The sequence below is a fragment of the Mustelus asterias genome, chromosome 18 (genome assembly GCF_964213995.1).
Source record: "Mustelus asterias chromosome 18, sMusAst1.hap1.1, whole genome shotgun sequence".
NCBI classification, from domain to species: domain Eukaryota; kingdom Metazoa; phylum Chordata; class Chondrichthyes; order Carcharhiniformes; family Triakidae; genus Mustelus; species Mustelus asterias.
The window spans coordinates 86,099,046-86,117,693 of NC_135818.1; the positions used below are offsets into that span (position 1 = coordinate 86,099,046).

The 18,648-nt window shown below is 40.5% G+C and overlaps 1 protein-coding gene across 3 annotated transcripts in view; it reads right to left on the reverse strand.

The window, feature by feature from the left end:
• Window positions 1–18,648, reverse strand: part of dicer1 (dicer 1, ribonuclease type III) — a 132,850-nt gene that overhangs the window by 87,418 nt on the left and 26,784 nt on the right. For all 3 annotated transcript variants that reach the window (XM_078234498.1, XM_078234501.1, XM_078234499.1), the window contains exons 3-7: window positions 15,569–15,667; window positions 11,165–11,347; window positions 9,098–9,260; window positions 6,793–6,923; window positions 6,474–6,608 (exon numbers count right to left, since the gene is read on the reverse strand). In XM_078234498.1, the coding sequence (XP_078090624.1) occupies window positions 6,474–6,608; window positions 6,793–6,923; window positions 9,098–9,260; window positions 11,165–11,311 (576 nt within the window). In that variant the 5' untranslated portion in view covers window positions 11,312–11,347; window positions 15,569–15,667. The remainder of the gene's footprint in view (window positions 1–6,473; window positions 6,609–6,792; window positions 6,924–9,097; window positions 9,261–11,164; window positions 11,348–15,568; window positions 15,668–18,648) is intronic.

An 18,648-nucleotide genomic window follows, 5' to 3' on the forward strand; every position in this document is an offset into this window, starting at 1 on the left:
TTCTTCTATTTTCAGCGCTTGCACCCACCTATCAAAATTACTTTGTTTAACTCTTTCAAATTCAATGCAAACCTGTCCAGGCTATTTTCTTACAGCTGGAAACTTTGGCTGTAAGCCTCTGGCACCAGCTTAAAAGCACCCAAAATAGATTTATTTACTGTGATTTGATTTATTATTGTCACATGTATTGGGATACAGTGAAAAGTATTGCTTCTTGTGTGCTATACAGACAAAGCATGCCATTCGCAGAGTATTATAGGGGAGAAGGAAAGGAGAGGGTGCAGAATAAAGTGTTACAGTCGTAGCTAGGGTGTAGAGAAAGATCAGCCCAATATAAAGGTAGGTCCATTCAAAAGTCTGATGGCAGCAGGAAGTAGCTGTTCTTGAGTCAGTTGGTACATTATCTCAGACTTTATCTTTTTCCCAACGGAAGAAGGTGGAAGAGATTATGTCCAGGATGTATGGGGCCCTTGATTATGCTGGCTGCTTTTCCAAGGCAGCAGGAAGTGTGGATGGAGTCAATGGATAGGAGGCTGGTTTGCATGATAGACTGGACTACGTTCACAACCCTTTGCAGTTTCTTGCGGTCTTGGCCAGAGCATGAGCCATACCAAGCTATGATTAGAGTCATAGAGGTTTACAGCATGGAAACAGGCCCTTCGGCCAACTTATCCAAATACATCGGGAAAGATGCTTTTTATGGTGCATCTATTAAAAAATGGTGAGTTGTAGTGGACATGCCAAATTTCCTTAGCCATTTGAGAAAGTAGAGGTGTTAGTGGGTTTTCTTAGCTATTGTGTTGGGGTGGAGGGACCAGGACAGGTTGTTGGAAATCTGGACACCGACAAACTTGAAGCTTTTGACCATTTCCACTTCATCCCCATTGATGTAGACAGGGGCACGTCCTCCACAACTTACTGGTCATAATTCCCAACCTTTCCTCTGCCAAAGATGCAGAGACTTCGGTAGCACTACCTACAGTTGGGTTCAAATGTCTTGTGGCCATTTCTTCTGTTTAGCTATTTTCGCAAAAGCATAGAAAAATGTCTCTGCATCCCCACTAGTTTAGAACCACCTTCCTCTGCTGTCTGTTCGGTATCATTCGGTATCTGCAACCTGGGTATGGCGTAGGAAGTTTCTTTCATCCCTTGCAGCTTGCTCCATTTCCCTTTTAAATTCCCTCTTTTTCCTTTTGCTCCCATTGGGAAGCTCTCTCCCTTTCCTGCATCGCCAGCTTCTTAATTTCTACGTTCCTTTGTAATTGAAACCTAGCTAATTCAATTTCCTCACTTCTTGAAATTTTGGGTCTGGCTAACCCCTCTTGTATTTTGAAACGTGTTGCTATGCATTCAATTATCCCAGCCTTGTTAGCCCCTGTAGCCAATATTATTTCCAATTCATCTGCCAGTTCCATCATTTTTGTTTGGCACACCTTTCAAACTTGTTATGGAAAAGTTGTCTACTTCCAGGTAAGATCAAGCTAGATCAAGAGCCTTTTGCAGCTTTCTTACTTTAAATTACATGTTCTTACTTGGTTCCACGTGGTCCTCACTCACATTGCATTCAAAAAATCCTCTAAGAAAGATCCTGGTCAAGAGTCCTCAATTTTCTGTCACGAACCACGTGGATGTTTTCTGCGATGACGTCTCAAACGAAACACTGGTTCGTGGTGTATAGTTTTGATTTTGGATTGGCATGAGGAGTCACGTCAAACTCAGTGAGAATAACCAGTTTAGTCCTCATGTAACAATTACTAAAGTCTATTTATTAAGACAAATACACATAAATAGGACAAATACTCCTAAAAGGATTAACTACATGAATCACTAAACACACACACAGTTTATATAGAAATTACCACTTGTTCTAAAATATATATCTCTACGATCCCTGAACTCAAGACATTCCCGTTCCCAAACAACATCCAAATTAAATCAATCAAAAAATCAAATCCAGCTTAGAATTACCACACTACACAAGGTGAAATGATCAAATCTGGGAAACGTTTTTCCTGTTCCGGCAAAGATGCTTAAACTGCCTGAAGAAGATTTCTGCACTACCTTGCTCCAAGGCATCTTGGATGTTAAAATGGCCTCTCATCTGGGAGACGTTAAACAGGCCTGCCTGGGATGCTGATAATTACTCCTCTTTGATTCTTTCCTCTGCATTTGGGCTGCCTGCAACTCTCACATTTAGCATCTGTATATCTTCACTGATCTATTGGTTACCTAGGTAAGCTGTTTCCTGATGACAGCTATTTACACCTGATTCTATCTGGATGCCTGCTAATCTCATTACTGGGAAAGGTCGCATCTCATCATCCCACTAGGCAGATCCATGATATTAGCATACTATGGAGATTGTAACAATTAAGGTACAGGATGTTCCACTGCTTGTTACATTTTTTCCTGCTTATTGACATGGGTGGGATCCTGGGAGTGTTTTGATAAGTCACCAGATCAGTTCAAGGATCAGTGAGCAGTCATGTTTTTAGTCAGCAAGTGCTCCAGGTGAGAACAAAAGCCAAAGGACAGCAACAGGGATCAAATAAGTTGAAAAGAAAAGAGCAGAGAAAATGGAACAGAGTTAGGAGAACGAACTGCGGAGACAGACTAAGTGACGTGGGTCCCAGACACAGAAGATCCAGGAAGACAGCTGCTGCTTTTTGACTGTGCGCTGCGGGCCATTGGTAGGCCCATTGAGTCTGTACCGACTCTCCAACAGAGCATCTTACCCAGACCCTATCCCTGTAACCTCAAGTATTTACTCCGCTAATCTAAATTTGCACATCTTTGGACTATGGGAGAAAACCGGAGGACCCGGAGGAAACCCATGCAGACAAGTGCAAATGTGCACACAGACAATCACGTAAGGCTGGAATTGAAGCTGAGTCCCAGACACCGTGAGGCAGCACTACAAGCCACTGTACCATCGTGCCACTTGTTTGAGCGTAGTCGGGAATCAAGGGAAATGGCATCACAGAAGGTGAGATTGAAATCTTTCAAGGTTGGTCATTGTTGGAAGTTGTCAGAGTTGGAACAAATTTGAGAGAGAATCCCAAGGCAATGTCTTTGAACGTGAAGATTGGAAACCCTCATGTGAACGATGGAGTTTCCACGAGAATGATGACTCTCAATGTGACTAATGACCGGTAGGTTGTTTTGATCACAACTGTCATTTAACGTGTAGTAGTATGTCCAACAACAGTTTGCCTATCACTTCATACTTACCTTGAATGCTAGGGTAGAGATAGATATTACAAATTGTTTTATCTTTCTAACCTCGCATGGTAAAGTTTATTTCTGTTTTGCTCAAAATCTTGGGGCTTTCTTCACTTAGTAATGCCTTGAATCGCATTTATTTTAAAGTGTCATTGGTCCCTAACCAGATCTCAGCAACAACTTGGGGCCTGAACAAGTATTGTAATAACTTCAAAATGAAACAACAGAAGGGGCACTTTAACTGTACAGAAAAGTGATTAGGGTAGTTTAATTTATTCATTTCTCAACTAACAATGGCTATCATGAGAGATATCAGCAACCAGTAATTTGATGTACAATATTATATAAAGTTGCAAGGAAATAATGTCAGTACAAGCTTTGGTTATCTGTTGATTGTTAGTAAAACTGCAGCATTCACAATTCTACAGCCAACGGCACCCAAGTCATTGCATTTTAAAAAGGAAAACAAAGCAGATTTCTTTGGAACAATGCACTATGCCATGAAGAATTCAGCATAGGAAGAAGCCAGCAGCAAACCAATCAACATTTTTCACTACTTAGAGATTACTGTTAAGTGTATCTGAGCAAATATGTCATTTTACAAGTATTTAAACATTTTATGTTTAATCAGAGGAGACAAAGGAGTTGCAACAATTCTAGCCAGATGCAATAAAAATTCCAACAAATAGTTCCATAGTCTCTCCACCCATAGGGTCAGACAAATCAATCAAGCTGACAAGTTCAATAACACAAATGAATTCTACTTTTAACAAAGAGCAGTAATGGCAAATGAAGTCCAGTCATGAATCCTTTAGTCTGAAGACTTGCTTGCATCATGCCAAATGGAGGGGAGGCGGCAAGGAAGAAAAAGAGAATCAGCTGTTGCGCTTCTGTTATCAATTTTAAATATTAAGTAACGTGAGTGGACTCAGGGAGAACGCAGTCACATTAGGAATGATATTTGTCCAGATTGGAGCCATGCAGAAGAGAGTGCGTTGAATGCAACTATCCGAATTTAGACGTGCCTGTATACATAAACATCACATTCCCATGGGAATTTATGCACAAAATTCATTTAGCCAATTTGATTAGCTGTCTGTTTGAGTACAAGCTAAGCAAAGGGAAGCTATCCTGCTGAACGTGCTTGGCAGTGTTTTGTTCCTACTAGGAGAATGCTAATAATTAGGATCCTCACTTGTAGGATTTTTAAAAAAAACATTGTTTAAATGAAGCATTAAACAACATTCATGTACTACATGCATATACATCATACATCCACATTCCACATCATACATGCATATAAGCAGGGGCCAAGAAAATCAACATGGACACTGTCTCTCTTCCCATGTCACATCAGGACTGGCAAATCAGAGGCAAAAGAATTGCACCAACTTTCTAGAAACAGATTATGGGATGGAATAAGAGAGAGTGGAATGGGGAAGGTGCAATCCCTTGCCCCCAGAAAAGCACTTCTGTTTTACTACTCGTCACGTACCAAGTCTCTGCAAGGGCAAGGTGGTTCTTGTTCAAAGTCTTGCCATTCAACAAAACTCCAAACTGCAGATTCTACTCAATAAGATGCTAATAAAATAGTTCTTTATGCACTGGTCCTGCAGTTGTGTCAAGAATCACCTTAAGATTAACCCAAGACAGATGATACCTGGCAATTTGGCCTTTGACATTAACTACCAGTTTTTAAAATTAACAAAATGCCTTCAATGTTTTCCCCATCTTTTTACAGGTAGGCTCAAAACTATATTCCCTCACGATGTAAACAGAAAAGTGACTTTATAAATGCTGGAGACTCCTGATGGCTGCCCGTTACCTCTGCAAAAAAGACTTATTTAAAGCTGTTTATCTTTACTCAGTTAATGTCCCCAGTGGTGATAAGGCAGGAAAACGTGAGAATGTAAAAGATCAATCACAATCTTATTGACTGGTGGAGCAGACTCTTAAGTGCCACGTGGCTGATCTTGCTCATATTTATGTCCTTAATGCCCTCTATTCCGATGAAAGACAAAAAGTAAAACTCCTTTTCAGATTTAAAGCTTATATTTTAGTTTACATAGATTACCTTTTGATTTAATTTGTAGTTAGAACATTGGGGTCCAAACAAATCACATCAACATGGTTGATAGCATGTGAAAACATAGAATTGCATTGCTAACCAAACTTAATTGGGGAGAAATGTTCACAAGCTTGGGTTTTTTGGAAAGACATCAAAAATTAAGACATTGAGGGGTCAGACAGTTTAGACAGAAGTGTAAAGGAACTAATATCTCTCTGCAGGTTCCCAGCCCACCCCCCGAAATTCTCACTTCCACACAGGAATTTATTTATTTAGCGAATGCAAAGTCCATAAACCTGCTGTGTTGAGTGTGCTTAGGCCTCTGTTGAGTCTGTGGATTGGACACACTTCTATGATGTGGTACATCGTTTGCTCTCTTCAACAGGCACATAGGGAGCTGGCACTAATGTCCCGTCTGTAGAGGTTGGCCAGGCAGGGGCCATGGCCGGTCCTGAACCTGTTGAGGGTGGACCACTCTTTCCTTGGAAAATTGAAACCAGGCAGCTGTTGGGTTCAAGATACTTGTTTGTCGTGTTCAATGACTCCCATTCATTTATCTGGGTGGAATTTGCATTGAAGTCCTTTGTGTGAGGGTTTTTCCAGACTGGCCTTCTTGATGGGAGTCGTACTTTGGGTGGGCTGAATAGATCAGCATGAAGTGGCATGTGGGGAGAGGTGGTGGGCATTGCATGTTTTCTATAATTCTGTGGGTTATTGCAAGTCAGTGGACATGTGGAGGAGTGATGTTAGCTCAGACAGGGAGCAGTGTTGAACATAGTGTTCCAGTAATGATACGCATGGCAGCATTCAGCTGGCTGTCAACTGTGTGTGTGTGTGTGCGCGCGAGATCATTTTGACCAAACGGTGCAGTATTCTGCTACTGAGTGTGAGAGTGCGAGTGCTGAGGTTCAGAGGATGGTGGCAGTAGCACATAGGAACGAAACAATATAAACCTATCACACTCCAATTAAACCTCCCAGGGGTGCCACATTGGTGAGGCTGTAATTACAACACTTATAAATTTACAGATTCCAGTATGAACACTGACTTTAAAATGTTATTTATAATGGAAATTTCAACTGAACTTTGTCTGCAACTTCATAGGAGAATTACACTTAGTCTCAACTCCCAGCGTAGAACGTTATGGCAGATTTGGATAGCTAAATAAGGCTTGGCATTGTACCTTCATAATCTCTTGATAGGGATGTTCCTTAATTGCAAGGTGACATTCATCAAACACCAGGAGGTTGATTTTGGAGAGGAAAAGGTAGCCCCTTTTCAAGATGTACAAGAAGATGTGGCAAGTCATGACTAGCACCTATGTAGATAACAAAAATTAGGAGGAAAAGGACAATCACAGTTCAGATTTTATGTAAAGTGAAACAAGTTTGCCTTGTTAACACATAGGGTATTTACCATGCTGTTGTTTTACATCAGAATATTTACAAACTCAGTATTAGGACTATGATCTCTAACAATATGTTGAATCTGTGTTAAAATACCTGCTGTCCAATGAAACTTTTGTTCCATTCTTTGCTTGCCCATGACTCAATGTTTTCCAAGCTGGAATACTCCCCCACCTTCAGATCTGAATGGGTCTTGACAGCTGCTGCTAGTTGAGCCACAGAAGGTGCTAGGAGAGATGATGCTTTCAGTTACCGACTACATTGCCTTTCTAAGTACATTCTGAACACAAAAATGCTATTTAATAGAGAAGTTTCCAGATTTACAGCCAAATACGTTACCTGAACTAACTGCATCAGACAATGTTTGGTTATAAGTAGGTCTCCTGTTGCTTCATTGAGTTTGTACCCAAGATGACCTGATTCAAAGGTCCTAGGTTTGATTTTCCCTAAATATTTAAACTGTGACAGCGGTGGGAACACTGCTGCCACAGTTGCATGCATTACGCAAAAGCCCTCAATCCCGATTACTATCGCACTAAGCTACACACATATGGTCGTTGGGAGGGGGAGGGGAAGGGTATCCTGCAATTGAATACCTGCTGACAATTATTAGGTGTACTTGATATAATTCACCAAGACATTAATCCACACTCAAATACTTTCCAGAAGGGCTTATCTGTTAATAATCAACTCTAGGAATCTTTGCTCTTTCGTAGCTTAGGAGGTGCTGAGACTCACACACTGTAATCCAATGACATAGAACCATAGAAAATTACAGCTCAGAAACAGGCCTTTTGGCCCTTCTTGTCTGTGCCGAACCATTTTTTGCCTAGTCCCACTGACCTGCACTTGGACCATATCCCTCCACACCCCTCTCATCCATGAACCCGTCCAAGTTTTTCTTAAATGTTAAAAGTGACCCCGCATTTACCACTTTATCCAGCAGCTCATTCCACACTCCCACCACTCTCTGCGTGAAGAAGCCCCCCCCTAATATTCCCTTTAAACTTTTCTCCTTTCACCCTTAACCCATGCCCTCTGGTTTTTTTCTCCCCTAGCCTCAGCGGAAAAAGCCTGCTTGCATTCACTCTATCTATACCCATCAAAATCTTATAGACCTCTATCAAATCTCCCCTCATTCTTCTGCGCTCCAGGGAATAAAGTCCCAACCTATTCAATCTCTCTCTGTAACTCAACTTCTCAAGTCCCGGCAACATCCTTGTGAACCTTCTCTGCACTTTCAACCTTATTTACATCCTTCCTGTAACTAGGTGACCAAAACTGTACACAATACTCCAAATTTGGCCTCACCAATGCCTTATATAACCTTACCATAACACTCCAACTTTTATACTCGATACTCCGATTTATAAAGGCCAATGTACCAAAGGCACTCTTTACGACCCTATCCACCTGTGACGTCACTTTTAGGGAACTCTGTACCTGTATTCCCAGATCTCTCTGTTCAACTGCACTCTTCAGAGTCCTACCATTTACCCTGTACGTTCTTCTTTGGTTTGTCCTTCCAAAGTGCAATATCTCACACTTGTCTGCGTTAAATTCCATTTGCCATTTTTCAGCCCATTTTTCTAGTTGGTCCAAATCCCTCTGCAAGCTTTGAAAACCTTCCTCACTGTCCACTACACCTCCAATCTTTGTATCATCAGCAAACTTGCTGATCCAATTGACCACATTATCATCCAGATCATTGATATAGATGACAAACAACAATGGACCCAACACCGATCCCTGCGGCACACCACTAGTCACAGGCCTCCACTCAGAGAAGCAATCCTCCACAACCACTCTCTAGCTTCTTCCATTGAGCCAGTGTCTAAACCAATTTACTACCTCCCCATGTATACCTAGCGACTGAACCTTCCTAACTAACCTCCCATGAGGGACCTTGTCAAAGGCCTTGCTGAAATCCAGGTAGACAACATCCACCGCCTTCCCTTCATCCACTTTCCTGGTAACCTCCTCGAAAAACTCTAATAGATTGGTCAAACATGACCTACCACGCACAAAGCCATGTTGACTCTCCCTAATAAGTCCCTGTCTATCCAAATATTTGTAGATCCTATCCCTTATCACACCTTCCAATAACTTGCCCACCACCGACGTCAAACTTACTGGCCGATAATTTCCCAGATTTCTTTTGGAACCTTTTTTAAACAACGGAACAACATGAGCCACCCTCCAATCATCGGGCACCTCCCCCGTGAATACTGACATTTTAAATATGTCTGTCAGAGATTGGTGTGTGTAGTTTGAAAAATAAATGCTGGTGGTTGACCATAATCAATTTGGAAATAAAAGGGATTGAGTTTACAATATTAAGTTTCCTTTTCAGGTGGTTTTCATGGTATGCTTTGCTATAGTTATGTGGTGTGATACTTACCGGAACTAACCAAAAACACAGTCCGTGATCCATTCTTGTTGAACTGTCCCCTGATCTGATGAGATAGCTCCTTTGTAAGTAGCACTGCAATGAAAGTCTTCCCTGAGCCAGTATTTAAACAAACAATAGTATTATGTTCCAAAGCTGCTTCTAGAAGTTCAACCTGCAAAAGATAGCAATGCAATTGGTCCAGGAGCAAGGTTAAAACTGATGAAATGCTAATAATTTTTCTTCCAATCTTTTTCTCTTTCCCTCCACACACAAAGCCTACACTTTTTGCAAGAGCTGGGACAGCTACTGCAAGTGGCTTGTCAACTGTAGTGGGCATTACACAATTGGGCCAATCATGTCCCGAACAAAGTGGACACAGTAAGAAGTCTCACAACACTGGGTTAAAGTTGTTGATGTAACTGGTGTATAGCGTCGGTTGAAGGTCCTGTGCGGTGAAGAGGTCTTCACTGACCCTCACAGGACCTGTGATTATCCCTCTCTCCACTCACGCTGTTTGTACCTGTAAAGACTCGCATTTCAACCATTCTTCACGTTCCAATCTGTAAACATCTTGCAATTGTGTCTTTGCTTATATATGCCATGTTTTTGAGCCTACTCCACTCACCTGATGAAGGAGCAGCGCTCTGAAAGCTCGAGATTCCAAATAAACTTGTTGAACTTTAACCTGGTGTTGTGAGACTTCCCACTGTGCCCAACCCAGTCCAACGCCAGCATCTCCACATCATAGCAAAATGGATGCAGGCCCAGGAACATGAAATGAATTTCCCTATCTAGTTCAGAGCAACAAGGACAACGGTGGGACCCTGGTAGTTACAGACATGTTTCTGGTCTACATGTATCAATAACCCTGTTCATCAACAGAGCCACTGGAAGAGCTAGGATACATAGAATCGTAGAGCAATAAAGCATGGAAACAGGCCCTTCGGCCCGATCAGTCTATGCCAACCATGGTACCCTCTCCACTAGTCCCAATTGTCCGCATTTGGCCCATATCCCTCTAATCCTTTCCCATCCATGTACTTATCCAAATGCTTTTTAAATGTTGCTATTGTACAATATACGCATTTCATATATGCACCATCCTCTGCGTGAAGTTGCCCCTCAGGTCCCTTTAAATCTTTCCCCTCGCACCTTAAACCTATGCCTTCTAGTTTTCAATTCCCCTTCCCTGGGAAAAAGACATTTGTTTCCTTGAAACCTACTTCGCTGTCACTGAACCCAGCAGCGTATGGTTAGGATTCAAGGTCACTCCGTTATCCTTCCCGAGACAGTTAGGAACAGGAACACACATATAGTTTAGATAAACACTAGCTGTCACTGCTGGTGACAATGGAAATAACTTGAACTAATGCATGTGGAGGAGTACACACCAGAACAATAATTTTACCTACAGTGTATGAGTACAATGGCCCAAGTAAATTTGTAACACTGCACATAAATCATGGCATATTAAAATCCAGTACTAAGGAATGGGGGAAATCTGGCATCAGTGGACTGATCTACGAACTATAAAGTTGCATCTGGGATTGCAAATAAAGGCATAGAATAACTTACTTTTAAAATAGCACATTCCTTTGGAGAAGTTGCTGAAGTTTCATTTTATTTTGTTCAACGCATTCAAATACAGTTTGCAGTTTACAGTTATTCATGTACTAAAAGTATTTTACAGAGCCATCTTTGGGTTTTCCATACATGATGCTCATGTTGAAGCCATATTTCGTGGGTTGTCCTGTTCCCAGAAATGATTTCAAAGTAAGCATTGTCTAAACTTGTGTTATATGGTTGACATTGTTCTGTCTAAAGGGCATGTTTGTGCAGATGGAACAAATTATTCTGGGAAACAGATCAGCCTACAGTGAGCTTCTGACCAACAGAATAATGTTTTTAGGGCACAGGGAGGGGGAAAACGGGGTTGGAGGGAATGAAGATGAAATTATAACATTTATAGCTCAACACATATTTGCTGTTTTGGGAATTCTAGGTTAAAGGGCAAACACTAGTCTGAGAAGATCAACAATCTCTACATGTGCTTACTGTTTTTCAAAAAACACATACCTGATATTTCCTTGGTGTAAAAATGTTATCATGGATAGCTTCCTGCTGCCACGGCAATCCAAAAAAAGGACCCATTGGTGATGAAGCAGGTGTCATGAGCTGTAATCCTGCCATGCTTAGGTTTCGCAATGCGGTCTTTTCATTCATCCAGTGTTTCTGTCATTTCATATGCTCCAGCAAAGTCTGAGAAGTAACCAACCACAAAGAAAGCTCCTTTGTAATTCCAGGACATCAAATACAAACTTCAAAATTGAGAAATACAACTTTATTTGACCCTAATTGTGGCTCTATGCAATGTTATTGCAAACCATATTTTCATGGTACTTGGGTTTTAATACTTTCATCGTGTCATGTTTATTTCTATAAGAAAATAAAACTAATTAGGATCAAACATGCTAGAAATTACTCCGATATTAATGGATCCATTTAACACTGCTGGAAGTATTAATTTGTTCCGTTAAAATAACTCTATTACATTAACAAAGAGGGATGTCACAAACACGTTGAGCATTGGTGGTGCTATGATAATCAAAAGTAAAAGATTTTAAAATCAAGATCTAAAAAGAAAAGAAACAGCAAGTTGCTGTTTGGGTTCAATCCTTCATTAGAACTTGGCTTTAAGGTTTGGTTTACATGATGCAACTGACTTTATCCTTCCTGAAGCTACTTGAGAATAAAAAATGTTTGAAATAAACATTTCCTTAATCAAATAATTCTCCCACCTGCCTCTGGATTCACGTGGAGTCAGAGAGAGATACAAATGGTGATCCAGATTTGGAATGAATATAGAATACATTGCTAGTTAGGGTTATTGTGTGGGTTGTAAAATTATTTCACTGAAGGCAGTTCTATTCATTATAAAAATGCTGCTAAAGCTTAAATAACAGGATCTACTTTGACCAAGTTATTCTAACCTTGTGTAGATAACTAGAGAGGATTATTGAACCAATATGAGGAATGTTAAAAAGAAAAACTGACGCATTGCAGCAGGCACGGAGACCAGCATCTCCCAAATCCATGTCCATCTAACCCAAAATTCATCTAACTCGGTCGCATTCTATTCTCCTGGTTCCATTGTTATCCACCCAACCATAGCCAGAGAGTTCCTGAATTGGCTTCTCTTCCCATTCCTGCAATTACTCTGCTGGATCGACAAGGATCTATCCTTGGCCATCTGGTAGTTCACATCCACATGTTTCTTCTCAGTGATCTGAAAGTACGTCCATTTCCACATGCAAATGCGTCATGGTCTACTAAATAGCAGAACAGGCTTAAAAAGCTGTATATCTATTTCTGTCCCTGGGTTCTGAAGCAGTCTTTTCTTTTTGCAGATGCCAAGTGGTTAGTCTGCATTTTCACAGCATGATGTGGAGATGCCGGCATTGGACTGGGGTAAACACAGTAAGAAGTTTAACAACCAGGTCAAAACCTGTTGGACTTTAACCTGGTGTTGTTAAACTTCTTACTGTTTTCACAGCATGCCAGATTACCATAATCAATTTATTCAATACAAACCATTTTTGCTAAGGGCCCAAGCCACCACATGACTAGAAATTGGGCACTGATGGTAAATGGACAATGCTTACAGGACAGCTGAAGACAATAAATTATCTAGAGCAGACTCAAGATTGGCAATAGCATCAAAACAGCTCAGTCAGGCACAAGTCAGGAGTGTGATGGAATACTCTCCACTTGCCTGGATGAGTGCGGCTCCAACAACATTTATGAAGCTCGACACCAACCAGGACCACGCAGCCCTGCTGATTGGTACACCTTCAGCAAATCTTCAATCCTCCACTACCAATTAACAATGGCAGCATGTGTATCATCTACAAGATGCACTGCAGGAACTCAGCAAGGTTCCTTGGACAGCACCTTCAAAACTCACGACATTACCAGCTAGAAGAGCAGCAGCAGATACATGGGAACATCACCTGGAGATTCTCCTCCAAGTCACTCACCATCCTGGCTTGGAAATATATCACCATTCCTTCAATGTTGCTTGGTCAAAATCCCTAACAGCGCTGTGGGTATACCTACACCTCAAATGAGGCAGCTCACCATCCCTTCTGAAGGGCAATAAATGCTGGCCTAGCCAGCAAAGGCCATATTAGAACTGTAGAAAATTACAGCTCAGAAACAGGCCTTTTGGCCCTTCTTGTCTGTGCCGAACCATTTTTTGCCTAGTCCCACTGACCTGCACTTGGACCATATCCCTCCACACCCCTCTCATCCATGAACCTGTCCAAGTTTTTCTCAAATGTTATAGAACATTCTGTAAATTAATTTCTAAATATAAAATTGGCTGCCCTAATCATCATTTCAATTTATGTCAGCTGGTCACAACTCCCCAATTTAGTTTAAAGTTATGATCAGAGTTTTCTTCATGTGAACAATACAAAAGTGCATCATCAGCTGAAACTAGACACCATGCTCCAAATGAAGTATGGCTGGCATCACATAAATGCTTGGCCGCATTTTTGTCAGTTCCATTTTGCAAGCTTTAGTACATAATCAGCACTCAAAATGTATATCCCTTGCAGTCTGAAACAGGAAAATTTATAATAGAGAACAAGGAAATGGTAGAACAATTAAACAACTACTTAAGTTCTGTCTTCAAGGAGGAACAAACAAATAACTTCTCAGACATGCTAAGGAACCATGGGTGTAGTAAGAATTGAAGGTAAATAGCATTACTAGAAAAACAGTGGAGAGATAATAGGAATGAAAGATGACACATCTCAAGGGCCTAATAAACTACATCGCAGGGTATTAAAGGTGGTGGCCATGGAAACAGTGGTTGTGTTGGTTGTCATCTTCCAAAATTCTGCAGATTCTGGAACAGACCCTGCAGATTGGAGGGTTGTGGGTGTCAAATGTAACCCCGCTATTTAAAAAAGGAGGGAGGAAGGAAACAAAGTTAGAGGCCAGTTAGCCTATCATCAGAAGTAGGGAAAATGTTAGAATCTATTACAATGGATGTGATAACAGGACATTAGAAAATATCAATAGGATTAGACAAAGACAACATGGATTAACGAAAGGGAAATCATGTTTGACAAACCTACTGGAGTTTTTTGAGAATGCGACTAGCAGAATAGATAAGGATAAACCAGTGCATGTGGTGTATTTTGATTTCAGGCAGCTTTTGATAAAGTCCCATGCAAGAGGTTAGTATGTAAAACTAAACACGAGATTGAGTGAGATATATTGATATGGATTGAGAATTGGTTAGCAGACAGGAAATAAAGAGTAGGAATAAATGTGCATTTTTTGAAGTGGCAGGCGATGACTAGTGAGGTCCCCCTGGAATCATTGCTTGGACATTAGCTATTCACAATATACATCAATGGTTTGGACGAGGGAACCAAATGTAATATTTCCAAGTTTGATGACAACAAAGCTTAGTGAGAATGCAAGTGGAGGATGTCGAGAGACTTGAAGGTGATTTAGACAAGTTGAGTGAGCGGGCAGATGCAGTATAATGTGGATAAATGTGAACTTTTCCACATGGAGAAACAGAGGGGGAAATGTTGACATACAAAGGGTGCACTAGTACACCAATCACTGCAGGTATTGCAAGCAATTAGGAAGTCAAATGGAACATTGGACTTCATTGAAAAACAATTTGAGTTCAGATCCACAGACTGATTTCTAGGATGGCAGGATTGTCGTGAGGAGAGATTGAATTGACTGGGCCGATGTTCACGAGAATTTAGATTGAGAAGGGATCTAATTGAAATGTTCTGACAGAGCTGGATGCAGGGATGTTGTATTGTTTGGCTGGGGGATGTTTAAGACAAGGGATCACAGTCTCAGGCATAGGTTACTTACGACAGTGATAAGGAGAAATTTCTTCACTCAGAGGGTGGTGAACCTGTGGAATTCTTTACTACAGGAGGCTGTGGAGGCCAAGTCACTGAATATATTTAAGAAGGAAATATAAAGATGTCAAGAGGTCTGGGGAGAGCACTGGAGTTTGATGTTGAGATAGAGGATCAGTTATCATCATATTGAATGGCAGAGCTGACTCGAAGAGCCAAATGGCCTACTAGTAATCCTATTTTTTGTGTTTCTTTGATTAACTGTTTTAATTGTTCTACCACATTGTCCAAACATTGAAAATGACACTTCGACAAGCCTTTCAAAAGGAGGTTTTAAACTGGAATCTTGGTTGGTTTTGATTTCAGAACATTGTTGCATCTGAACTTAATGATAAATCTAGTCCTCTTATCCCAAAAGCATGCCTCATTTTAGTCGTGTCTGCAGATCAACAATTTATCCCCCAAATAAAAAAAATTCATAAATGTCTCACAATGTAATTCTTTCAAACTTTGAACCAAGTGCCATTACAAATTCAGCCTAATTATCCGTGCTCAAATTCTGCTCCTTTTTACTACTTACATTTTCACAGACGTCTACATTTGTCCTGTTTGCGTTAAATGTTAGCATCGTGAGATCTGTATCCTTGGCATAATCACATCATTGTTCAACTTTCAATTCCTGATTTGGTGGAGAAAAGAAAAAGTGAAAAGGAAAATAAAGTTATTTAACTTTAAATACTACAAGTCACAATAAAGAAAGTAAACCAAACAATTTTCACTTCTTAAAATATTTTTTGTCACCTATTCTCATTTTATATCTATATCATATATTCTCCGAGAAGTAATGTGCACAGGAATGCAAGAATGCAACAAAAGCAAAAATGCCCTGGAAAGAGTGGACAGGTTGCCTGGTCTGAATGGCTTGCATTCCCAGTTGCTAAAGGAAGTGGGAGTGAAGACAATGAAATCCATAACCTTCCAATCTTCCCTACCCAAGAATAAGGAGGAAGTGTCGGAAGACCGGAGAGTGGCAAATGCAACATTTATTCAAAAAAAAAAATTCCTAATAGCTTTAGATCAGTCAGTTTATCAGTGATGAGTAAGGTTTTAGAAATAGGTTGGGGGAAAATTCAACAGGCACTCAGGAGACTTTTGAGTTAATTAAGGAAAGCCAGCACAAATTGGTAAATGGCAGATAATGCAAGGATCACTTTGATATAAACATATGACTTAATACTGGAATACAAAGTTCAATTTCAAAACTGTCAGATGATACCAAACTTGGAGATATGGCAAACAGCAAGGGTGATAACAAATTGACTGCACAGGAGAGAAGATAGGCTTACAGGATGGGCAGACAAATGGCAGTTGAAATTTAATACAAAGAGGTTGGGGTGATGCATTTTGACAGGAAGAAGTGTACAGGGACAGAGGAACCCGAAGGTTCAAGCACATTAATCTTTAACATAAATATAAAAAATAGTAGGCCATTCAGCCCTTTGAGCCTGCTCCACCATGCAAGTTGATCAGGGCTGATCCTCCATCTCAATGCTACACACTAACACTTTCCCCAGACGCCTTGACACCTTTAGAGTCTAGAAATCTATTTCTCTTCAAAAGTATATTCAGTGGCTTAGTTTTCACACTTCTGTGGCAGAGAATTCAATAGGTTCACCACCTTCTGAGTGAAGAAATTTATCATCCCAGTCCTAAATGGTCTACCAAGTATCCAGAGACCGTGGTCCCTTGTTCTAGGCCTTCCAGCAAGAGGAAATATCATCCCTGCATCCAGTCCAGTCAAAATTTTAAACGTTTCAACTAGATCCCACTCATTCTTCTAAATCCCAGTGAATATAGGTCCAATCAACTCAATCGTTCCTCATATGACAGCCCTGCCCTCCTAGGAAACAGTCCGGTGAACCTTTGCTGTACTCAGTCTATGGCAAGTATATCCTTTCTTAGATAAGGCGACCAAAACTGCACACAATACTCAAGGTGTGGTCTCACCAAGGCCCTCTATAGCTGCAGTAAAACATTCTTGAAGTCCTGTTACAATGAAGGCCAACATACCATTTGCCTTCCTAACTGTTTGCTATACCTGCACGCTTACTTTCAGTGACTGGTGTACTAGGACACCCAGTTCCTTTGTACATCAATTTTTCCCAATGCAACACAATTTAAATAATACTTTGACACTCTCTCCATCTGAAGTGGGAAACTTCACATTTATACAAGTTATACTGCAGCTGCACACATTTGCCAACTCACAACTTGTCAAAATCATCCTGAAGCCTCATAACATCCTCCTCACCTTCCAACCAAGTTTTATGTCATCAGTAAACTTAGAAATATTACTTTTGGTTCCCTCATCCAAATCATTGATGCATATTGTGAATAGCTGGTGGCCAAGTACAGATTGCTGCGGGGCCCCACCAGTCATTGCCTGCCACTTCAAAAAAGACCCATTTATTCCTACTCTGTTTTCTGCTAACCAATTCTCAATCCATGCCAATACATCACCCCCAATCCCAGGTGCTTTAATTTTGCACACTATTCTCTTATGTGGGACTTTATCAAAAACTTTCTGAAAATCCAAATGCAGCATATTCACTGCTTCACCCTTATCTATCCTACTGGTTACATTCTCAAAAAACTCCAGGAGGTTTGTCAAACATGATTTTCCTTTCATAAATCCATGTTGACTTTGTCTAATCCCATTAATATTTTCAAAGTGTCCTGTTATCACATTCTTTATATCAGACTCTAGCATTTTCCCTACTCCTGATATTAGGCTAACTGGTCTGTAATTACCAATTTTCTCCCTCCTTTTTTAAATAATGGGGTTACATTTGCCACTCTCCAATCAGCTAGCTCTGTTCCAGAATCTACAAAATTTTGGAAGATGACAACCAATACATCCACTATTTCCATGGCCACCTCCTTTAGTATCCTGGAATGTAGGTATTTGGAGGTGACATGTTGAGAGAGTAATTTGGGTTCCATAAATAGAGGTATTGAACACAAAAGCAGGAAAGTGATGCAGAATCTTTGGAAAAGCTCTGCTCAACTCACAGCTAGGGTATATAATACAGCTCTAGTCACCACACTTTAGGGTGGAAGCAAAGGACCTGGAGAGGATGCAGATGATATTTACCAGAATGGGGATAAACAATTTTAGCTATAAGGTTAGGTTGGAGATGATGGGAGTGTTCTCCTTGGGACAAAATGAGATTTGGGGAGATTTGATAGAGGTGTACAAGATAATGCCAGGGTTAGAGAAGTAGATAAAGAAATGCTGTTCCCACTCACTAGGACTGAGTGATATTGTACAATGGCTAAGGAACATGGAATAAGGTTTTGGTGAGAGATGCCAAACTTTTCATGAAAAAAAGTGGTAATGACCTTAACACTCTGCCTATGAGGATATGGAAGAGAAGGCAATTTTAGAAGGAAATTGGATGGTTATTTGAAAATAAGTTTTCAGGCTACAGGGATAGAACAGGGTCTGGATTGCTCTACAAACTGCTGGCATCGACTTGATGGTCTCTTTCAGTCCCTCAATGCCTAATTTTTGATGTGATTAAAGGATGTTTAACTAGTCTTTATCGTTCAAAGACATTTGGTCTATTGCAGTTATATTGATGTTAACCTTTCAATTTT